The 25798-nt window shown below is 36.2% G+C and overlaps 1 protein-coding gene across 1 annotated transcript in view; it reads left to right on the top strand.

The window, feature by feature from the left end:
- The first annotated feature begins 914 nt into the window (after nt 1-914).
- Tdh (L-threonine dehydrogenase) overlaps nt 915-25798 on the top strand; it is a 156653-nt gene continuing 131769 nt past the window's right edge. Inside the window, exons 1-2 of the mRNA XM_090380883.1 lie at nt 915-979; nt 21551-21742. Of these exons, the coding sequence (XP_090237009.1) occupies nt 21556-21742 (187 nt within the window). The 5' untranslated portion in view covers nt 915-979; nt 21551-21555. The remainder of the gene's footprint in view (nt 980-21550; nt 21743-25798) is intronic.

The following is a 25798-nucleotide window of genomic DNA, read 5'->3' as shown; positions in this document are numbered from 1 at the left end:
TGCAAGGAAGCTTGAAACTCATGCTACACCGGCCAAAAAAATTCCCGGGTTACCCTAAGAGAGAGAGAGAGAGTCATCAAGAAAGAGAAGAATGATGATATGCAGCTCAGGACGCTGGGTGTGCCAAGCCCATACTCACCAGATGTGAGCCCTTGTTTGCAAATTTCATCGTTTGGAGACCAGTCACCTGCGAAGTGATGTGATTGAGGTGTTTAAGACTTTGAGTGTTTTGAGCAAGCGCAGTGTTGATGGTATTCTTCCTCTTGCGCAGATTACACACTTGAGGGGCATAAATTGAAATTGACGAAGGATGATTACAGAATAGATGTGGAAAAGTTTCCTTTCAGCCAACAGGTGCTTGCTGGAACAAACTTTTATCTGTCGTTGTGGAAGTTTATAGCTTAAGTAAATTCGAGGAGAGCTAGACTAAGTTTTGGCGGAAATAGATAGGTGAAGTAGGAAGTGTTTTTTTTTTTTTCTTTTGACTGATGCTTTATAAGCTTGCATCATATGCCACTGCTAATGCTAGTGCTAATTGGGGTGCTTCATTCCGCAAACAGAAAAGCGACCATAGAACACACGCAATTTATAGGCAATACATACCGCACAAATGGCCTTAATTGCTTATATACTCCTGAAAACTCTACAACAATTACAACAACTTATTTCTGTGACCACATATATAGGACATAATGCCAATATGTAGGACATTAGACGAGTCTACCATATGTACTGTTGCTTAGCACACACCTCCATATTGTTAAGCTTCTATTGGCTAAAAAATGAAAGGTAGCTGGTGATGCAATACACCATACGTGGAATCACATCACGTAATGAATTTTACTAAGTTTGCTCTGCGGTTTAACTTTACCCGGTATTTGTAAGAAGTAATTTTCATTCATTTTAGTGGCGAGTGAGAAGTGAGCGTGAGAATAGAAGCCGCTGTTGAACTACATTCGCCGTATTTTATCTGGATTGAGTAAGTAAAGTAAAACGTGTCTTTATATGAAAACTGTATATGAAAGATTTAGCATGAAATTTATCAGAGGTCTGTGTTATTGCACCTGATTTAATTTTATGGAAACTAATCTGAAAAATTTTAATAATGAATATGGTAACTGTAGCAGAATAAAACATTTGCAGTGAGTGAAAATAGGCTATGGGTAATGAAGCGCAAAGGTATGCGTTTGTTAGGTTGATGACTCGAAATTTTTCTCTTCTAATTTGTAGGTCAGTCTGAAATTTAGAGCTTCAAGAAGAGCCCAGCAGAGATCACTCCCTTCATAGACTATAGTGAGATCGAAATATTTAATGAATGCATTCATATTGCTGTCTTTATCGTTTTTTATATAATTAATGTATTTTTTATTTTTCGCTCGCTTAATATTTTTATTGTAGTTATGAATTATAACGGACCCACTGAAAATCTACTCACTTCTTTTTTTTTTTTTGGTAGTTATTGGCGCATCGGCTTCTGTGGCCATAGTGCACCTCCCAAGGTTTTTTGCAGTACTTTGATCCAAGCCCGAGGCGGGATTCGAACCCGCGGGCGCTTTACCCACCCGGCTAGCCCGGTCGTCTCTACTCATTTCATAGTATATAATAATGTTTCTGGAATTCTCTCACATGGCTACCATTACATTTTATTGTACAGTATTGTCATTTTATTGTTAAGTATTTTTGTAAAAATTGCAGTATTATTTTTTTAATATTATTTGGCAGCAGGTTATTTCCTACAGTTGGAATTTAAACTCAATACTTGTAAAATATAAAAATACTCAGTTGCCAGGCAAGCAAATATTGCCTACAAATCAAAATGAGCAGCATAAGAATTAAAACATATCAGCAAGAGCTGACATTATTATTGTTATTATTATTATTAGCAATATGGTGCTGCACCAGCTGAAAAAAAAAAAAAAAAAAATATATATATATATATATATATATATATATATGAGTTACCTTGAGAGAAAGAAACAAAACAAGTAGAAGGGAATCGGCAAGAAAGAGAAGAATGATGATATCCAGCTCAGGACCCTGGGTGTGCTAAGCCCATTCTCACCAGACATGAGCCCTTATGAAGTGCAGTAGCTCTCTCTCTATATATATATATATATATATATATATATATATATTCTCTCTCTCTCTCTCTCTCTCTCTCTCTCTATATATATATATATATATATATATTCTCTCTCTCTCTCTCTATATATATATTCTCTCTCTCTCTCTCTCTCTCTCTATATATATATATATATATATATATATATATATATATATATATATTCTCTCTCTCTCTCTCTCTATATATATATATATATATATATATATATATATATATATATTCTCTCTCTCTCTCTCTATATATATTCTCTCTCTCTCTATATATATATATATTCTCTCTCTCTCTCTCTCTCTATATATATATAAACTGATATTAAATCAAAATTAATGCCAGTAGCATGGCAAAACTGTTGAGCAAAAAATAATAAATTAAACTTAATAATTATTCAACAGGGAGGGAGAAGAAAATGTAAGACTAAAAATTGTAGCAGAAAATCTCCAAATAATTTTAGAAAATCCAATTCAAAATAATAAATCAGTTTTAAAATTTAGAGCCAATTACATAAGAATTTAGCGGCAAACCACCCTCGTAAGGTGCCAGTTCCAAATACTACAAATAATGTAGTATTTGGAACTGGCACCTTACGAGGGTGCCAGTTCCACTATTTGATTTACCATTATGCCCCATAACAGAGGTCCCTGTTGATATTATGCCTCATAATATCAAGAGGTCCTTGTAATAATATCAACGAGAACCTCTGTCATAATATCAACAGATATGGGACACCTTAAGGGGGGGGTGCTGCTAAATTCTTATGTAATTGGCTGTAAATTTTAAAATTGATTTATTATTTTGAATTGGATTTTATAAATTTATTTGGAGATTTTCTGTTACAATTTTTAGTCTTACATTTTCTTCTCCCTCCCTGTTGATTAATTATTATGTTTAATTTATTATTTTTTGCTCAACAGTTTTGCCATGCTACTGGCATTAATTTTGATTTACTATTTAATATCAGTTATATATTGGGCATCATATGGAGGAATGTGCATTTTGCTGCCTCTAATGATAGCTTTATATTTATTTTCTTAATTTTCATATTATATTTTTTACCATTTTTTTTTATTTTTTAACTACTTCATTATGCTAATATATATATATATATATATTCTTTCCTCCAGGAGTGCAGTTATTGTAAGGAATAAAGTTGTTTAGCTTTCAATTGCATTTAATTTTCTGCAATTATTGATGTTTCAGTTTATTGCCTTTTAAATCTATTTATTTCTATTCTCTATTGTTTCAAATCCTATTCATATTAAAACTGCTCTAGCTGTGCTGTGTTTATTACTCCAGAAACAAAAAAACTTAAATATTTAACCCATTTATGCCTAAAGTCAGAATTATTTATGAATTTTACAATTATATGACAAATAAAACCTAATGACATGAGAAATGCAGTTTTATTCATCAAAATATGATTTACAATGAAAATACAAGGTGTCCAATGTGTAGAATGCTAGGAAAATACCTTACAAAAACAAAGTATGTTATTTAAATGTTACTGAATATGATAAGCCTTGAAGTATTTTAAATGAACCCTCTATTACATTTCTCGCATCTGGTTGTTATTTTTATGTGAAAATGTGCACATGGTGTTTTTGATTTCTTGGCGAACAACCCAATGTGCATGCATGCATGTCAAATCGACTTTCAAGTTTTGCTGTGGTCTTCCTTGCTGGAAATGTTGTGATGTATTGCAGTATCACTCTAAATAAAATCTAACCATAGTTTTACAAAAACGTAATAGTTTTACAAAAACGTAATATGCAAAGATGCAAATTCAAGGTAGCTGCCAGGCATTATTCACAGCTACATCAGTCAAATTTGCAATAAGGCTAGAATACCTTTTTTTTTTTTTTTTTTTTTTTTTTTCTCACGAATACCAAGTTCTGTATTTTTAGATACTGATGAATAGCGTGAAGCCTGAATAATCAGGTTAAACCCCACTGCATTTGAACAAAGGCTCACAACATTATTATTGCTCCATCTACATACCAATACTTAACCGCTTACATCTGTTCCAAAATCAAATGAGCCTCTACCTTTTTTAAATCATTTTTATTTTTCACTGGGCAATTTTTGAATCTGTTATCACAGATGGTTCCTGCAGCTTTGACTAACATCTCTTTTAACTTTGCCATTAGCTTTATACTAGTAAAAAAGTTGTCAGAGCATAAATAAAAAAAGTTTTGGATTGCAATTCAATAGAATTTCAGAAAATTTGACAACAAGATCTCTCCCTGACCCAAAGCTAATTTCTTTTCCTGCTCCAGTTGTGGATGTTCTTCCTTGATATGGTTCAAACCACACCAAATATCCATGTGTTGTAGCGCTGCACCAAATCGTATAATTAAAACAAATTGGTTTTCCACAAATGAACTGTTTACATCCATGTTTTCTAAAGTATTCACACATTGACTCATCAAAGCTATAAAATTGTTCCCAAGGGGTGTACTAAAGAAACTTTTCATTCAGAGGATTCATCAGAGGTCTGAGTTTAGTAAATTTATCAGAATCATCTGATTTAGTGTTGTCAGCAAAGTATAAATTTGAAAAGACAGCGTCGAATCTATCACATCTCATTGCATTGGCAAACAAGAGAATGATGAGTATCAGGTGCATTCTCCCAAAATATCCTTGATGATGAATAATAGTCACTCAACAGCGTTATTCCTAAGACACACTTCATTTCTTCATTAGTTACTTGCAAATTTTGATTTTTTGAAAATCATACATATTCATGTCTGTGGCAATTACACTTATTATATCATCATTAAAGAACAATTTGAAATATTGCAATGGTGACAGATTTTGGTTTTCGAGTTGTTCTATGTGAATGCCTTCTGTTGACCAAGCTGCAATTTTAGGCTGAATGTTTCTCTTTTCCAATTTGCACTTAGGTAGATATTTCTTCCTTTTTTTCTTAAGAGGGATTTAGATTCCTCATCTTCAATTGCAGAATCATCTAAAGCAGCTTAAGCATTAAGCATGCTTCCAGGCAAATTATTTATCATTTCTGGACCATCTTCTTCATCGGTAATACTCCCAGTTACATTCTTGGATGGTAATATAGTGATAAAAAGTTCTTTTTCTTTATCCTTCATGGGTAGAGAGCCATCTTCAGCTGAATCCAAAATGTCATTTAGGGTTGAGGAAATTTTGTGTTTACTGCAGAACTGTTTAGGGTTCATTCTGCTGGTAAAAAAAAAAAAAAAAAAAATCAAGTATTATGTGTGAATGCATGCATAAGTATGTATTTATGTATATAGGTAAGAATTAATATATCTGATTATCAGCAGTGATGACTCATGAATTAGGAATTTGCAGATAAAGGAACCACTATGTCACAGTCATCAGTCTACTGATGTGGGATTTACTTAAAGATGTAACTACCATCAAGAGTAAAGGGAAGGGTTCTTGATTTCATAAAAGTGACTACAGTGGTCTCTGGCAGTTTTTAAATTCTATACAGTAGGATCAACTGATGATGTTAAAAACAGTGAATTCTAAATGGGAACCCTTCAAGGAATTAATCTTAGAAGCTACTAGGCTTTTCATACCAACTAAGAAATACTGTTCAACATTTAGGCCTAAATGGATATCTGATGAATTAATGAGGCTTGTGGCAGACAAGAAAAATGCATGGGATGCATATACAGAAGGTGATACAGAAGGCTATGGCAGATATAAGCTAGTCTGTAATCAAGTCACAAAGGAGGTTAGGCAAGTGAAGGCTGTTTATGAGAAATCCTTGGCAAAGGATGCAAAGAAAAACAACAACAACAACAGGCTTCTCTTACTTATGTAAACTATAGAAAGAAGGGAATGAATCAGATTGATCCACTTGACGTTGGTGGTTCGACTGTTGCTGATTCTGCTCAGATAGTTAACAAACTGAATGAGTATTTTGCATCTACATTCACACATGAGAAGTTCTATAACGAAGGGGAGCACAGAAGTTTACTAAACTCTAACAGGGAGCTAAATGATTTTGTAATAACAGAGAGCAAAGTGGAGGAGAAATTGCTGAAGTTAAACATAAAAAAGGCACATGGGGCAGATGGAATCTATCCAGTTATATTGAAGGAGGCGACAAAGCAACTAAGTAAACCCTTAGCCATAATTATGAGAGCATCCTTGGAAGCAGAGGAGGTCTCCACGGACTGGAGATGTGCAAATGTATCCCTAATTCACAAAGTGGGATCGAAGGGCGACATGAGTAATTACAGACCAGTTAGTTTAACTTCTGTTCCTGGTAAAATAATGGAGTCACTGGTTAAAGATGCATTGCAGGATCATCTAGACAAGACTGCAGCAATAATTCAGACACAGCATGAGTTTATTAAGGGAAAGTTGTCGGACAAATTTGATAGGATATTATATGGTTACAAAGGAACTGGATGCAAAAAATAATTTTGATATCATATACTTGGATTTCAGAAAAGCTTTTGATACTGTCATGAATGAAAAACTGCTGTACAAATTGGAGTGGTATGGCATTAAGGGCAATTTGCTGCAATGGATAAAGGGATGGTTGAGTGGGAGATGGCAGAGAGTGGTAATAAATGGACACTGCTCTATGTTGAATAATGTTATTAGCGGAGTCCCCCAGGGTTCGGTGCTGGGCCCATTGTTCTTTTGTGTATTTATTAATGATATCAATAAAGGTATATCAAGCTTAATGGCCAGTTTGCAGATGATACAAAGGTTTGCAGGGTTGTTAATGATAGTAAAGACAGTATGCTACTGCAACAGGATCTAGAAAACTTAGGTAGATGGGCTGAGAAGTGGCAACTGATGTTTAATATTGACAAATGCACAGTACTCATATGGATAGCAGTAACCCAAGAAAAATGTACCAACTGTGTGGTACTACAGTTAGGGAGGTGGAGAAGGAAAAAGACCTGGGGATAATTGTGTATTTGGATATTAAGTTCTCTGAGCAGTGCAGATGGAGTTCTGCCAGAACAGATCATGGAGTTTTGTCAAAGATATATAGGAATTTTTCTAGCAGAGACGAGATGATTATACCTTCGTATAAGGCAATGGTCAGGCTACACCTTGAGTATTTTTTTTTTTTTTTATGTAAACTCCAAACACGAGAGGTATTAGAACCTATAGTATTAGTACTGTGCTTGGATTGGAGGTTGAGAAGACGAAAGAAGATATTTGTTGACATTGGACTTCTGTAGACTGTAATTTTCAAGAAATATGTATGAAGGAAGGTTGTTCCAGAAAATGGCAGTTGAATGAATAAACGAGGAAGATGAAAAGTTGGTTCTGTGAGTTTGAAGTTGGACAGTAAATGGATGTTGGCTGGTGGTGGCGGCACGTGTTCGGACTGTTTTGAAAGAGAGAGCAGGAATTATAGAAGCCAATTCAGAAGAACAGTGCCCATGGAAGTATCTGTAGAAGAGGCTTGCAGCAGAAACAGTACGTCTATGAGAGAGCGACTGGAGAGACTGTGTTAGAGATGAATCATTAATTGGCGCCTCCGTAGCCAGGTGGGAAGGAGCAGCAGTGCGTAGCACACGCTTCTTGATTAGACCGGGGTTCGAGCCCGTCACCACCAAATACGGAGGATGCGGAAAGGTCAGGGAATGACCACCGCATATCCCGGAGCAATATGGTCTTAGTTGCTAATGCTCCTAAAAAAAAAAAAAAGAATCATTAATTAATCTAACTACCCTCTTGTGAATGGAATCAAGAAGTCTGAGAGGTTTTGGGGGCACCACCCCAGATGTGGGAACAATATTCCATGGCAGGGCGGATTTGCGATTTATACAGAGTGAGCAGCCATTTGGAAGAAAAGTAACGGCGAGAGCGAAAGAGAAAACCAAGTTTTGTGCCAAGAGAGATTAGAAGTCAGGGTAATCCCCAAAAGAGATATATAATTTTGCCTAGAAATCGGAGTGTCACTAAAGATAAGCATAGGAGCAGAAGAATCCTTTTTGTGAGATATAAGACAAAACTGAGTTTTAGAAGGGTTGAAATCAACTAAGTTGTCTTTGCCTCATTGGAGTATTACCTGAAGATCGGCATTTAAGAAATTGGTAGCAGATTTTTGAGAAATTGATGCTGATTGAGCAGGACAAGGTTTCTCAAAATGGAAAGTGGAATGCAATGTGCTATCATTGGCAAACCTATGGCTAGGATTTCCAGTCAATGGAAGAAGGTCATTATTATTCAAGAGGAAAAGAGCGGGGGAAAGAACTGAACCTTGGGGGACACCGGCATTAGTGGAGAAGTTAGAAGACAGAAAGCCATCACCCTCAGTGAGCGATCAGAGAGAAAACTGGATAACCAATTACTAAAAACAGTTGGCAAACCATAAGATGGAAGCTTGTTTAGAAGACCTTTATGCCAAACATGATCAAAAGCCTTTGAGATGTCAAGAGCAACTGCTTGTGTTTCACAGAACTTTTCAATTGAAATGTCCATAAATGGGTAACATAAGCCAAAATATCACCAGTGGATCGACACTGATGGAATCCATACTGGCAATCGTTGATCAGAGGAAGGTTTCTAGGTAGTTTAAGAGTTGGCGGTTAATTGATTACTCCATTACTTTAGAAAGAGTAGAAGTAATTGCAATGGGACGATAATTGGATGGGAGGGATTTGTCACCCTTTTTAGGAACAGGCTGGATATGAGCAAATTTCCAAGCAGAAGGAAAAACACCTTTTGGAATAAGAAAGTAAAAAAAGCGGCAAAGAATAGGAGTAAGTTCAGGAGCACAGGTTTTGAGAACAAGTGGAAAAATACCATTGGGACCTGGAGCTTTCTTAGCATCAAGATTCTTCTGACATCCTTTTGACTGAAGACAGCAGGAGGCATTGAATGGAGCATGTTGAATGGTGGGAGGTGTTTTACCAAGATCATTAATACATGAGTTGGAAGAAAAATGGGATGCTAGCAGGTCAGCTTTATCTTTGGCTGAAGTGACAACAGAACCATCTGGTTTGGACAGAGGTGGAAGCAGAGATGGGAAAAGTTGCGGCCAATAGCTTTGGCAAGAGACCAGAATGCTCAGCTACCATTAGGGCAAGAAGCAAGTTTTCTACTCTTAGCCTGTTCAAACTCTAGTTTGGACTGATTAATAACTGCTTTACAATTGTTGCGAGCTTTGGTGTAGGCAGAAAATGAAACTGGAGAATTAGAAACAAGCCAATTATGATATGCAACATTCTTCTCTTGAACAGCCTTAGCACATTTATTGGAAAACCAAGGTTTAGATAAAGGACGAGATTTTAAAGTGGAGTGTGGGATAAAGGATTCCATTGAAATTATTCCTGCAAGAATAATTTCACTGACACGATCTGAGCAAATGTTGACATCAGAAGTTTTGAAACAGTAATCCGACCAAGGAAATGAAGAAAAGAAGTCTTGCAGGTCATCCCATTTTGCATTCTTGTGATGCCAAACAACACGAGGTTGGGAATAGCCATGAGATAAAGGTTCCATTGGAGAACAGACAATTACAAAGTTGTGATCTGAAGTGCCTAAAGGACCGCTCACTTCGACCGTATACTGAGAAGGGTTGTTTGTGAGAAAAAGTTTAAGCGTATTGGCTGTATGATTAGGATTGTCCGGTATTCTTGTAGGTAAATGAACAATCTGTGCAAGGTCATTAGTAATTGCAAAAGCCTCAGCATCTCGACCAGCTGGGTCGGTGTGACTAGAAAACGGAAGCCAGCTGGAGTTGTGAACATTAAAATCACCAAGGAAAATTACCTCACTGTTAGGAAAGTTGGACTGGAGAAAGTCAAGTTGCAAAGAGAGGAAGTCAAAGAGCTCCAAGTGATTAGTGGAATTGGGAGAACGGTAGAGACAACAGATGAATTTGACACAACGCGGTAGAGAGATTTTAAGCCAGAGAAGATCAAAGAAGATCGGTGTGACTAGAAAACGGAAGCCAGCTGGAGTTGTGAACATTAAAATCACCAAGGAAAATTACCTCACTGTTAGGAAAGTTGGACTGGAGAAAGTCAAGTTGCAAAGAGAGGAAGTCAAAGAGCTCCAAGTGATTAGTGGAATTGGGAGAACGGTAGAGACAACAGATGAATTTGACACAACGCGGTAGAGAGATTTTTAAGCCAGAGAAGATCAAAGAGAGGAAATTCCAAATTGCCAAGTCTCTGACAGGGAATATCAGAACGGACATATGCACAAGTACCACCTTTGAGGTGAAAGAAATCATACAGCGAATAATTTGGGCATCTGAGATGAGCAGTAGTTGAATCAACCGATAACTGAGATTCTGTCAGAAAAAGTACATGGGGTTTGGCAGACTGCAAGTGGAAATGGACATCGTTGAGATTAGAATTGAGACCATGTATATTTGTGAAATGAATTAGGAACTATGTACAGGTCTGGATGCTGCACTTTAGGAAAGATGTAAAATTGCTAGAAAGAGTTCAGAGAAGGGCAACAAGATTGGTGAGAGGAACAAAGGGGTTCTCTTACCAGGAGAGGCTTAAATTCTGTAAGTTGCAGCATCTGGAGAGTAGGCACCTTGCAAGATGATCTGATTGAGGTGTACAAGGTTTTGAATGGTTTGAGCAGTCTCAGTGCTGATGGGATACTTTCGCTTGCTCAGATTAAGAACCTGAAGGGGGCATTGATTCAAATTGAGGAAACAGTTGTAGAATAGATTCGCAGAAGTTTTCCTTTAGCCAGTGGGTAGTTGATTACTGGAACAGACTTCCATCAGTTGTTGTCAAAGTTGATAGCTTAAATAAATTTAAGGCTTAACTAGACATATTTGTAGTGACCAGATGGTTGAAATGGGAAGTTTTATTTTATTTTTATTTATTTATTTTTATTTTTTTTTGATTGATGCTCTGTAAGCTTGCTTTCTTCATCATATGCCTCAGCCAATGCTGTATTGTATTGTATATATATGTAAACTGGAAGAATTGTACAGTTGTAATATAATATTTGTAACATTTTTCTATGAAAATGCCTTGCATCCTAAATATAGGACACTGATTTGAAAATGCATATAACTCAAGCACATTTCAGTTGGTAAACTTAAAATCTATACTGGTAAAAATTTTTAATACTTTTTGATTAAAATAAACATAAAAAATTTGATAATTTGAAAACTGACAAATACTGAAACACTCCCCTGTGTGAATAAGCTGTGTTAAAATCGAAACTCAAAAATTTACCTTATTTGAAAACCCTGAGAAACAAACCTATCACTTAAAAGACATTAACAACACTGAGTATATTTTCTCCAAAAACTCTGGGAATACATGAGCGTAGTAGTTTTCCATTTTTTTATGTAAACACATTTTCTATGAATATTTTTTGAGGTGGATTATATATAGGATGCTTGGCATAAATGGGTTAAATATCTATTAGAACTGCATCAGTGTGAATATCAGTATTCCTGTAGTATGGTATTCACTTACAGTCTGCATTAGTAAGTATTTTTTAATTGTAGAAGTATAGACTTAAGAAAACACATTTGACATAATGTTCATCAAAAAACATTGGTTCCTATGTTAATTTTCCATGGTTTTTTTTTTTTTTTGATAACAAAGCTTTTGTTTCTTATGATATATTTTGATCTTTTTATCCAATATTTTTAAATTCAGTCAGTCCTCGTATAGCACGATAGTTGTGTTCCTAGAAACCCTCGTGCGATGCAAAATCGCGCAATATAAACAACAGGCCCTATGGGAAAAATAGGGTTAGGTGCCGACCACCCAAGATTGAACACACATTTGTAACCAAAACATTGCCAAACACAATAAATAATCGTAATAAAATACGTAAGTATTTTATTACAATTATTACGTAATAAAAGATTGCTAATGCTTTTTCTTCTATCGTAAGAAACTTGTTTTTTGTTTGATTTTCTATCCAAACAGATGACAGCCGTTCCATCTCTTCCAATTCTTTGTGTCTTGATCTAATGGATTTTAATTATACTTTGAGCTGTTCCTGCTATGAAAGTTGTTTTTATTTTCTCTGCATTCTTTGTAATTCTCGGCATTGCCTCATTTAGGTCTGTAGCATGTGCAATATCACATGGTCTTTCATTTTGCTCAAAGCGTTTCACAATTTCATATTTTTTTTCTATCGACAAAGGCGGACTGGCCATAAGCCTTACCGGGGAAACCCCGGTGGCCGGTGTGATTTTGGCCATAAACCATAGTATGAGACCATTATAAATTTTCCTGGGTAAGAATTTTTGATCCAGTCCGCCTCTGTTTATCGATATTGCTTTTCTTTTTCTCTCTGAATCTGCAGTGTCTTCACCAGGACGCTTCCTTTTCACACCTTTTAATTAAGTATTTTACTCATTTTTAGGGAATAAAGCACAATTACAAAATGAGGAGGCACGCTTGATACACATAAACAAAGCTGAGCATGTGTAGCAACTGAATAAACAATACCGTAAAGGCAGAGATATGCTATCAACACCTCACATTTCTAGGGGTTACTACCATAAAACAATAAAAACAATTTCCAGTTGCGTTTCTGCTAGTGGAATCTGTTATAAACTGGTAGTAAACTCGATCTAATTGCATTTGCGATTATATACGGATAGCTGGAATTGTGTTGGTTTTTACGTTATTATGGTGAAATGTGTTTCCCCTTCACATATAAAAAACAAATACATTTTCAGAATCTTCTCTTCATTCCTATCGTGTTGCGTTCGGTTGGGGTGATTCTGTGTTCGACTGCCATTTCTTGTAAACACAAAGGCGAATCGTGCATAAGCGAATTCGGTTTGTGTGTTATATAAGATATTGTTCCCCTATTTATAAATCGTGTATAATCAAATTCGTATAGTGTAAACACGTGTTATATGAGGACTGACTGTATCCTCTTTAGTTATGTAAACTCTAGAAGGAAAGGGATGAATCAGATCAGTTCACTTAACATAGATGGTTTGACTATTGATGATCATGCTCAGGTAGCTGATAAACTGAATGAGTGTTTTGCATCTAAATTTACACATGAGGAGTTATTCAAGGAGGGGAATGCCAGAAGTTTATCAAACTCTAACAGGGAGCTAAGTGATTTTGTAATAACTGAGCGCAAAGTGGAGGAGAAATTGTTCAAGTTAAACATAAGGAAGGCACCAGGGGTGGACGTGATTATCCAGTTATATTAAAGGAGGCAGCAAAGGAAGTAAGCAAACTCTTAGCATAATTATGAAAGCTTCCTTGGACTCAGGGGAGGTACCCATAGACTGGAGATGTGCAAATGTGTCCATAATTCACAAAGTGGATCAAAGGATGACACATGTAATTACAGACCTGTTAGTCTAACTTTTGTTCCAGGAAAAATAATGGGGTCACTGGTTAAGGAAGCGATGCAGGATCATCTAGTCAAGACTGTAGTTATAGTTCAGACAGCATGATTTTTTTAAGGGGCAGTCTTATCTGACAAATTTGATTGGATACTATGATGTGGTCACAAAGGAATTGGATGGAACGAATAATTTTCATATCATATATTTGGATCTTAGAATGGCTTTTGATACTGTTGCACATGGAAGACTGCTGCACAAATTGGAGCAGTGTGGCATTGGAGACATTGCTGCTGTGGATAAAGGGATGGTTGAGTGGGAGAAGACAGGGAGTGGTAATCAATGGACACTGCTCTTTGAGGACTAACGTTAGTGGAGTCCCCCAGGGTTCAGTGTTGGGTCCATCGTTGTTTTCTGTATTTATTAATGATATTGATGATGGTATGTCAGGCTTAATGTCTAAGTTTGCAGAATTATACAAAGGTTGACAGGGTATTAACAACATTAATGATAGTATGCTACTGCAACAGGAACTGGAAAAGTTGAGCAGATGGGCTGAGAAGTGGCAACTGAATATTGACAAATGTAAAGTACTGCATATGGGGTAGCAGTAACCCCGGAGTAATGTATGAATTGGTTGGAACTACACTCAGGCTAGTGGAGAATGAGAAGGACCTGGGGTTAATTGTGCTGTTAGATATGAAGTTTTCTGAGCAGTGCAAAAAGGCTGCAAGAGTAGCTTATGTTATCTTGTCAATGATACACAGGAATTTTGCTAACAGGGATAAGGGGGTGGTGTCCTCTTGTGTAAGGCAATGGTCAGGCCACACATTGAGTACTGTGTACAGGTCTGGAGGCCTCATTTTAGGAAAGATGTAGAGCTGCTGAAATGAGTACAGAAAAGGGCAATGAGATTGGTGAGTGAAACAAAGAGTTGGTATTGCGAAGAAAGGCTTAAGTTAGTTCTGCAAATTGCAGCTTCTGGAGACTTCCTAACACCTGCGAGGTGATCTAATTGAAGTGTATAAGTCTTTGAATGGATTGAGCAAGCTCAATGCTAATATGATTCTTACTCTTGCTCAGATTACTCACCTGAAGGGCATAAATTCAAATTGCGGAAAGACAGTTGTAGAATAAATGTGCAAAAATTTGCCTTTAGGCAGTGGGAAGGAGCAGCAGTGCGTAGCACATGCTTGTTAATTAGACCGGGGTTTGAGCCCATCACCACCAAATACGGAGGATGCGGAAAGGTCAAGGAAATGACCGCCGCATATTCCTGGAGCAGTATGGCCTTAGTTGCTAATGCTCCTAAAAACCAAATAACAAACTAACAATTAGCTAGCGGGTAGTTGATAGTTGGAACCAACTTCCATCTGTTGTAGTGGAGGTCAGTAAATTAAATAAGTTCAAGGGAAAACTAGACAAACATTTGGAGTGAATGGGTGGACGAAATGGAAAGGGTGTTTTTTTTTTTTTTTTTTTCGGCTGATGCTATATAAGCTTGCTTTCTTGCATCATATTCCATACTAATGCTATTATAATTATGAATAAAATTTTAAGTCTGCTCATTTTTAATTATTCCCTGCCTTTTTCTCCCAGAAATCTTGTACGAAATTTACCAGCACCTGCTTACTGATATGAATTTGGCGCATCTAGCTGGAAAGTTAAAATGAAAATTATTTACCTTATGCACTGGCTCACATTGGCAAAGAACTAAAAAAAAATGTGCCAGGTCCACAGTTTACCTAAATCTGTGTTACAGGCCTAATGGCTCTGAGGAGTACAATGAACAGTTGTACAGAGAAATAGTGAGCCAATAAATCAGAATATCTTGTAATAGGGGGATTTTAACTTCCCAGATATTGACTGGAACTTGTGGGTTGGTCACTCTAACACTAGCAAGACTTTTGTGGATTTGTTGGATGATTGTTTTCTACAACAGCATGTTTGAGAGGCAACCAGAGGGAGTAATACTCTTGATCTGATTATCAGCAGTGATTATTCATGCATTAAGAATTTTCAGATAAAGGAACCATTAGGTGGCAGTGAACACAGTGTACTGAGCTCTACAAAGGCACTATGGATCCTCAGTAATTTGTAAGGATGGGAGTTTGGCTTTGATGGACCTATGTCCTGTCAGAAGGAATGTTATATGGAGGCCAGGAGGAAGCCATGTTGAAGATTTAAGGTAGGCTTTGTGTACATATGGAGCAAACTTTTATTTTCCCTTTGGTGGAATTCGTCCGTCTTGTCTGCCAGGCTTGCTGCAAGATGGAGGCGAGCCGTCTTTTTCCTACTTTTGGATTGTTGGCGAGGTCTGTGGTAAAGTTCATGAAGGTGACTGTACCCCTAGATAGATGGTAAAGGAGCCCTCATTGGACTACTTCCAGGTTCAGTGGGAGGGCACTAGCCAGCATCTGCAGTTCATGGGTGCTCACTGTACAGCAGGCCTGTATGATGGTGAGCAGGCCAGATCTCTGGATGATATCTAGCTTTTTCCTGATGGGTATAAGATTATCTCGGTTATTGCCAGTAGGTTGACCGCCCTGTAGAAGAGTGAGCATGTGCGATTGCTGAGGCCCCAATCCCTGCACGTAACTCTGGCTACAAAGGCAGTGTAGTTTCTAATTTTAGATTGCAGGTATTTCAGATGTGGTAGGAAGGTGAGACATAGGGTCCAGCAGTAGGTTCCATCTATCTTGATCTGTGAGGGGGTCTTCTCAGATTGAGTGTTCCTTTTAGGAGAATGGAACTTATCTTAGATTTTTTTTTTTTTTTTTTCTTATATGAAAACCCCAAATGCTAGAGGTATTAAAACCTATAGTACTGTGTGTGTGTGAGTCAGTAAAGGGACTGAAAGAAAAAACAGAGTTTTATAGATGCAGAGAAAGCAATGTTTGTAATATGCTTATGCCAAGAAAGATTAGAAGTAAGTCCCTATGGACCAGACAGGTGACTCCATGGTATGGGACGTTTACAGTGGCACTCCGGTTGGTGAGGTAGCATTGGATGTGGCTGAGGACACTCTGCCACCAAAGTGAGTCGAATCCCTCAGCAAAGTCTATGGAAACCACAAGGAAATATTTCCTGGTAGTGTTTGTAGCAGCTGTGATGAGGTTTTGCAGATCTCCTGGCACATTGAAAGGATTTCCTTCGGGAGTTAACTTCCCTTTGCAGCTGTTGCAGCTTCGGACCCCACCAAGGGACTGCACCTGGGGCAGGATTCTTTCTTGGTATGGTTGCATTACAAACTGTTGTGATGGCAGAAGTGACTTTTTTCTGGTGCAAGTCTGGATCAACTTGATAAGTCTGAAGAGATCCCAATTTGCCTTTGAGATGGCATATCTAAGTAGCGAGACACTGGAGGCAAGGGTTCTATTGAAGGATATTGCCATATGGAAGGTGATGGCCCTATGATCTGAAGTGGTCCAGGAATCCTGAACCATCCAGGCCGAGATGTTGCTTGCCAATTTCCTAGTAGCCAGGGTGACATCTATAGTGGACTCCCACAAGGTTTTTCAAAATGTGGGGATGTTATTGTGATTTGCACATTGGTGAGAAATTCTTCTTGCTGCTAGCTATTCCTGCCTCCTTGCTGGTCAGCAGTTCTGCTAAACAAGTGGGCGTTCTGCAATTTGCAACAGCTCCTATTATGATCTTTTCGTTGGGTAGCATTGCAAGATTTTGTAGAGTAGTTGTAGAGTATCCAGGTACCTTATGTAGGGTAGGATATCATTCCCTTGCCTGCAGCTTAAGGCTGTGACATAGAAGGGTCCAAGGGAGTTAATAATATGAGCATATACAGCCCAGGCTGTGCACAGATTAGGGATTTTTATTGCTGTGACATCAGGGTTCCTCACTACAATCACTGCAGTGTTTTCTCTTTGGTCTGGATGAGCTTGTATATGAGGGACTGGGAGAGCTTCTGACCTGTTTGGAATAGGTATAAGGCTCTTGCCAGATTAGAATGTCAGTACATTCTTCATTGGCCTTTATCTTAATCTGGTCTGCCACTGACCATTGTGTGTTTGTTTGTAGGTACTTTATAACGAAGATATTGATAAAGACCTATGCCCGACTCTTGAGTCGGGCATAGGTCTTTATCCACATAAAAAATGATGATGGATGTGCCTTTCTTCCTTTGGGGCTCCGCTGTAAGTCCTAGATTGGATATTGTTGGATCGTCCCTGTTTCTATCACAACCACAACATTTTGGATCTTTCGAATAGACTTGCTGAAACTAAACACACTATGCATACGACCGGCTAGGATTACGCTGATCTTACAGATGCTACAGCTGTCAGTGGTGGGGGAACCCTGCATCTGCCACCAAGTACTTTAGACACATTTGTCCTTTCTGTATACATACTCCTCATATTTAATTTCTGCATTCCTTTTATCTCCATGATGTGAGGATATCAGTGACACCATGTTTCTAATATATCCTCATAATGTCTACATTTGATGACTTGACCGGTACTTCAAATTCATCAAATTATTTACTATGCTCCTAGCATTGGTATATGTGCACCTGTTAGTTACCCTAACACAGCTCATGTATATCCTTTTCTTTTTTCACAGTGATTCACAGCTGGCCTTGAAATCCTCAGTACTTACTTTCTGAGCCGCCATGTTTTCTAATAGAAGCAGTGCAGAATCACTTTCACTTCTTCCTGCAGCTATTGTTAATCTGTTTGTCTGTATATTGTCCCAAGTTATTTGCTTTCCACCCCACAATAGTATTATCACTGCCTCAATAGTATTATCAAATATTCTTGCAAATCCCATTCCTATTTAAGTGTCCAAGAACAGTTCCTCTTGTTAAGAACTCTGTCTTCTCCAACTCAAGGCATCTACGTAGCCAGGTGGGCAGGAGCAGTAGTGCGTAGCACATGCTTCTTGATTAGACCAGGGTTCGAGCCCGTGACCACCAAATACGGAGGATGCGGAAAAGTTGAGGAAATGACCACCGCATATCCCCGGAGCAATATGGCCTTAGTTGCTAATGCTCCTAAAAACCAAATAACAACAACAACTCCAACTCAACCTTTATCCATAGCAGTAATGCCATAATGCCATATTGTTCATATATGTACAGCAGTCTTATGTGCAGAATTATTTAGTCTTTTTGACTTAAATAGGGGCTTGTATCAATGATCTTGGTGAACACCCAGTACATTATACTTAATGCCTTTCATGGCTTTCTGACAGTAGGATATTAGATGAATTCTGAACATTCTTGATGCCAAGAAAGCTCTAGATCCTAATTACATTTCTTCACATTTTTGTACTGTGTCAAAGTTTTATTCAACTAGCGATTCAACTTTTTATTCCACTGATTTTTGTTCGGCTTGGAAATTTACTCATATCCAGTCAGTTCATAAAAATGGTGACAAATCCTGCCCATCCATTTATTGCCCCATTGCAATTACCTCTAATTTTCCTAAAGTAATGGAGAAATCCAACTGAATTCTTAAACTATCTCAACCTTACATGTCATTAGTGATCATCAGTGTGATTTTGCCAGTGTCAGTTCCCTGGTTAAATGTTATCATCTTTACTCATTGTTACTCAATGTTACTCATTTTGAAACTCAAGCAGTTACTCTTGACATTTCTAAGGCTTTTGATCATGTTTGGCATAAAGGTCTTCTAAACTGACTCCTAAGTTATGGATTTCTGATGTTTTGCAATTGGGTATCCAGTTTTATCTCTCTGACTAAGTTGCCTTGTATATTAATGACCTCCACTGATTCTGGTGTACCACAAAGTTCTTTCTCCCACTCTTTTCCTCTCTTGTATATTAATGACTTTTCCCTGACTGTGAATGCTATCCGTGGTTTTGCTAATGACATTACATTCCACTTTCCAGTTTGACAAATCAGCCTCAACTTCTTGAATATCTGCCACCAATTCCTTAATTGCCAGTCTTCAGGTAATTCTACAATGGGACAGAAATCTTAGTTAACTTCAATCCTAAAACTTAGTCCTGTCTTATTTTAAACAAAAAAAACTCTGCTGCTCTTATGTTCGCTTTTGATGACACTCTTATTTCTAGACAAGATCCCATATTTCAATTAGGTGTCATCCTGACTTATGTCTTGTGCATAAGCACATCACAAATATCGCTTCCTCTGCACCCAAGTGACTGGTTTCTCTTTTTATTATATCTCAGAGTTACTTTTCTTCTAAACAACTATCACTCTGTACAAATTTCAAATCCGCTGTGCCATGAAATATTGTTCACACATCTGGAGTGGCTCCCAAAACCTCTCTCTGTCTTCCAGAATCAATTCAAAAGAGGACTGTCAAGTTGATTAATGACCCACTTCTTACGAAGTCTCAGATGTTCAGTTTCTGCTGCATGCCTTTTCCTACAGCTGCTTCCATATGCATGTTCTCTGAATTTACATCTGTAATCTCCCACTGTCTTCTAAACCAATCTAAACACAGTCCACAATCAGTCAGCATCCATTCACTGTCCAACTCGTAACTTACAGAACCAACTTTTTCTCCTCCTCTGTTCCTTCTGCTTCTGTTTGCTGGAATAATCTTCTTTCACATATATTTCCCAGAAATTACAATATACAAAAATTAAGTCTAATGTTAACACGTATCCTTGTGCCTTCTTGGCTTTCATGTAGTACTAGGTGCTATATGTTATAATACCTTTTGTGTTTGAGGTTTTCATTAAAAAAATAATAATTATAATAAAAAACAATGCTGCCATTACTGGTGAGTCATGCTGAAGTGAATTGCTACTATTCTAAAAGCAAACTGAGGCCATGCACTTTTTGTCTTGCTGCATTGCAGCAGCTGCTGATACATTGTATAAACTGCAAAAATAATAAATTCCTAATGAATTGCTCATTAATTTTGGACAGTTTATTAAGAAGTTTGTTGCAAATTAAAAAAAAATTTAAATGGTACGTTTCAAAATTCAAATTAAGGAAATATGGTTGTAGAATAGATGTGCGGAAATTTGCCTTTAGCCAGCGGGTGGGTGGTTGATTGCTGGAACAAACTTCCATCTATCGTTGTAGAAGTTGACAGCTTAAATAAATTCAAGGCAGAACTAGACAAACATTTGGACCGAATGGTTGGGTGAAACGGGATGTGTTTTTTTTTTTTTTTTTTTTTTTGGCTGATGCTGTATAAGCTTGCTTTCTTGCATTATATACCTCTGCTAATGCTAATGTCTCTGTTTTCAGTTTACATCCTGAGAATTCTTTGAACCCTCCAGCAAGAGGCCTACTTTTGGCCATCAAGACTTTGATTTATGGTCATATTAAAGATGACACCATTATCCACAATTAGACTTAAATTGCTTATATCATTTTTTACAAATAAATCACCAAAAAAGGCATGTCTGCTATTTGTCTAAAATGAAGGGCACCATTGAGAGTTATTTTGAATTTATTACTCATCTCATCAGATAATGATGGCTTCTGCTAGAAAACGTTTTTGGTGATGCTATTTGTATAAAGTGATTTTTATAATTTAGGTTGACTCATTGATAATGGTGTAATTTCTAAGGGGAGTATAAGCCAATATTCCCATTAGAAATAATAGAGTCCACCCTTTGGCCTTAATGGCCAAAGGTTGGCCTCTATTGTTGAAGAACTGAAGTGTCCTTTATTGCATACATAAGATAAAATCAACCTCAACTTCTTGAATATCCACCAATTCCTTACTTGCTAATTTTCAGGTAACTCTCCAATGGGAGAATTACCTGAAGATTGGCAAATAAGATAAAATTCTATCTTGTTTATGGAATAAAGTATATTTATTTTCCTTCCAAATAGACCCACCACCAACTTCTTCATTTAGCAGCCTGGGATGCATGGTAACTACAACTATAATGGGGGAAAAAAAAAAAAAAAAAAAAAATAGAAATATACCATTGCATATGATGTTTTTTATTGAGGCTGTTTGATTCGTGGGACTAATTTAAAAATTGAATGATTAGTTTAAAAGGAAATCTGCCCTTATTTAATAAATCTCACAACACTTTTTTATTCAACATAATTTTATGTATTAATTTATATTTTTGTATCAGACTGCTTTTAAATATTACATTTAAATACAACATTCTGAATAAAAAATTATTATAATAACTGATAATTTTTCTTTAATTAATTTTTATTTTTTCAGTAAGAATGTTTCAGAAAATGACAGCATCTACATTAGTTCCTGTTCTGCGCAGTTTTCTGAGAGAATTATCTACGTTTGAAAAGTTTGGCTGTAAAACATTTTTGTTTCGACATTTGTCATTGAGTTCTCATTATTGGAAGTATGGTAGCAGTCCAGTTGACAGAGCAGAATGTCCTCGAATTCTTATAACAGGTAATTGAGTGGTCTCATTGTGCATAAATTGCTAATTACAATGGGCAGGAAAGAAAAAGATAATGAAATTATCCCACATCTGTTAAGTTGAACATATTCAGTTTTGTGTACTTTCTTTACTTCATCTTAATGTTTCTTCAATTATTACTAAGTTCATATATTTTCTGAAGTTAGCTAATTTTCCACAAGGAAGATATTTTCTCTCTTAGCCTTTATTTTATTTACCCGAGTTTTGCTATTTCCGAAAGTGTGTTTTTTCATTGTTGTTAATGCCAACATTTATTGCAAAATGAGATTTTATCAAATATTTAAAATTTTTTGATATAATTTTATATCTTTTTAGGTGTGTTTGCATATTCATAAAGTGCCTGTCTTCGCCATGTCTATATATCTGCATGGAAGACTCCTAAGGGATGGATTTTCATGGTGTTATTTGATCTTTTAGAAAAATTTGTTGAGCCCAATAGAAATTTGGCCTTTTATTTAAGCAAAATTAAACTTTATGCCTAAATGGAAGAGTGTTTCAAATCTTTGAGCATTATTCAATAAGAAAAAGTCAGATTGACACCAAATTTTCGGTGTATCTGCTCTTAGTACCTGGAGATTTTTTTGGAAAAATTTCAGTTCCACAGTCTCCCTCCCCTCCGAAAATGAGATTCTAGAATAACCTTCCAGAATTAATTTTGTTGTTCAAGCAATACTTGAAGAGAAAAGTCAGATCAACACCAAATTTGCAGCATATATTTCATTCATCTCTGGGTAGCTTTTAAGCCCATTTATAATTCCATAGGAACATTATTATAAATTTGGAAAAGGATCAGAGGAAAGCTTTTTGGAAAAGGAAATTTTTAAAAATATTGTAAATATTTTTCTGGTCCTTCCTTTGTGCTGAATTTCTTGTTGATAAGTTAGCCCATATTTCCCTCCTCCCCACACACTGCCCCATGAATTCATTCTTGTACCACCCACCTCCTAAAACAACTACAAACAACTACGAACAAATTTACAACCATAGTTAACTTTTTAGTTAGAATTTGAAGAATCAGTAGAACATGGAATTATTCTTCTTAACTACACCTGTGTATAATTAGCCTCCAGAGGTCCAGTATCTCTGGGCATCTGAAGTCTATGTTATATTAAAATAACCTTCAGACTTTTGTAATTGTGATAATATTTGGATTGTTTAACACTTTTGCTGCTGTCTTTTCTGACTACCTTTTTGACTTTGGATTGAAAACCATGGGATTGGTCAATCTGGATTGAAGAGGCCAGAGACATTTTTGTGCTTTCTTCTCACTATGACTGAATTATTCAGTTTCAGGCAAAAATTGCTTGTTATTTAAGCAAAATTAAACTTTATGCCTAAATGGAAGAGTGTTTCAAATCTTTGAGCATTATTCAATAAGAAAAAGTCAGATTGACACCAAATTTTCGGTGTATCTGCTCTTAGTACCTGGAGATTTTTTTGGAAAAATTTCAGTTCCACAGTCTCCCTCCCCTCCGAAAATGAGATTCTAGAATAACCTTCCAGAATTAATTTTGTTGTTCAAGCAATACTTGAAGAGAAAAGTCAGATCAACACCAAATTTGCAGCATATATTTCATTCATCTCTGGGTAGCTTTTAAGCCCATTTATAATTCCATAGGAACATTATTATAAATTTGGAAAAGGATCAGAGGAAAGCTTTTTGGAAAAGGAAATTTTTAAAAATATTGTAAATATTTTTCTGGTCCTTCCTTTGTGCTGAATTTCTTGTTGATAAGTTAGCCCATATTTCCCTCCTCCCCACACACTGCCCCATGAATTCATTCTTGTACCACCCACCTCCTAAAACAACTACAGAGATTTCACCTCGATGAGGCTACTCATCATGAAAGTGTTTTTTGATCTCTGAGGTATGTTATTTGATAATTGGACATGTCAGAAATGTATGCAATGCATGTGTTACATTATTACAGTTTTCTGTTTTATAGGCCTCTTCAAAGATAATTAAACATTTAAGCTAGCGTTTTTTTTTTTTTTTTCCCCCCTAATCTTTACTGCATGAAACTTTTGTGAGTATTGTAAATTTTTTTTTTTTTTTTTTTTAAATAATGTCTTGAATTTATGGTGTTGTATCTGAAAGTACTAATATTAACTTCAAGAGGGAAGCATCCTACAGAAGAAAGAAATACCTCATTCTGGAAATAATTTTGAACAGAATTGCTGGATTTCCAATCTGATTTCCCCATCCTTCCTGCAAATTTACAACCATAGTTAACTTTTTAGTTAGAATTTGAAGAATCAGTAGAACATGGAATTATTCTTCTTAACTACACCTGTGTATAATTAGCCTCCAGAGGTCCAGTATCTCTGGGCATCTGAAGTCTATGTTATATTAAAATAACCTTCAGACTTTTGTAATTGTGATAATATTTGGATTGTTTAACACTTTTGCTGCTGTCTTTTCTGACTACCTTTTTGACTTTGGATTGAAAACCATGGGATTGGTCAATCTGGATTGAAGAGGCCAGAGACATTTTTGTGCTTTCTTCTCACTATGACTGAATTATTCAGCTTCAGGCAAAAATTGCTTGACAGAAATATCCAGTTTTTTTTTCTGTCAAATTGGAAGAAAAAGTTCTAAAAGTAGGGTGGTTTCCCCTCCACTTAGATTAAAAGTCTGATGTCGCATATTTGTGTGTGTGTAAGCAGTGAACATGTTAAACTTAGCTACGGACCTGTCTTGAACTTGGATGTCAACTGATTAATTAAGACTCAGAGTGAATGCGATTCTGTAGAATTCCTTATATTATTGTAAATTAAGAATTCAATTGGAGTCAATTCAGGAAAATGTATCTGTCTGTTCTAGCAATTTTAAAAGTTTTTTATTCTGAATGTATGTATGTATAAATAATGTACCTAGTTAGGTCTAATATATATCGTAGTTACAAGACACACTATTGTCTGAGTTTTGGGAATTGAAAAGCAACAGGGATAAATGTTATTACCAAATTATTACTTACCTTTGTTGTTCACAGTTATTTGTTATATAGTGGATATAGTGTGATTGTTAGGTGGTCTCTGTGGTTTCCACAAATCTGTGTTAAGTACTCTGATGCTGCAGTTATTTATTATATGTAGAATTAATTAATTTTTTTATTTGGGTATGTTGGTATATAAATCTCTTTACTAGAATCATTATGTTCTGCTTGTAAATCATGCTGCACTGGAAGAATAATAAAATGAGTGTCTGTAACTAAAGGAAGTGCTAAAAAAGTGATATAGTGCAACACATGGTGTTTCCTCTAGATTACTGCTAGAACATGTTGCTCTTTACTGTCCATCTGGAAACTGGTGTTAGAAGAGATTTACAGGGAGTGAAAGAATACTGTTATGACTGGAATAATTTAGAGCTGAAAACAGTTTAGCTTTAGAAAGAACCTGTTAGTTAATATCTGTGGATTAATGTAGTTTTTTTTTGTTTTTTTTTGTTTGTGAAATACATCTAAATTTTATTTAATGAGTTGAGTTATTTGTTATTTTTTTTGTTTTTTGATTGAAGAGTGTAGTAGAACTATACAAACATTCTGAAGTGTTGCAGTATTGAAAACCTTCATCTTATTGAATTTAACTCTGGGACAGATCTCACCAGGGATAAATGAAAACAGACAACTCTCATTCTCTCAGGAAAACAACTTTTATTTATACAAATAAAAAATAAAGGTTTGGGAAACAACATGCATGCATGTAAGTCTACAGCCACATTTTTTTTGATGAAAAGAAAGGTAAGAAACTTTCCTTTTCTTCACTCAAACAATAATTAAAGTTGGAATACAAACTGTTTCTTGCTACTGTTACTAATTGTACACTATCTCAATATAGTTTTGGAAACAAACAGACTTAAATCGGAACAACATTTATTGGCAGTTTCATTTTATCTCTTATTAAAAGGAGAAGGTGTGTGACTCTGACAGAGAAATTGTTTGCTTTAGTACTGTGTTGTGCAATTTTCTTTTGAACTGATCTTTGGGAAAACTTTCTTTGGGAAAATCTTTGGGAAATATATTTATATA

This window comes from Mastigoproctus giganteus, chromosome 9, assembly GCF_048544385.1.
Source record: "Mastigoproctus giganteus isolate SK-2022 chromosome 9, ASM4854438v1, whole genome shotgun sequence".
Taxonomy (NCBI): Eukaryota; Metazoa; Arthropoda; class Arachnida; order Uropygi; family Thelyphonidae; genus Mastigoproctus; species Mastigoproctus giganteus.
This window is presented reverse-complemented; position numbering and strand designations above follow the sequence as displayed.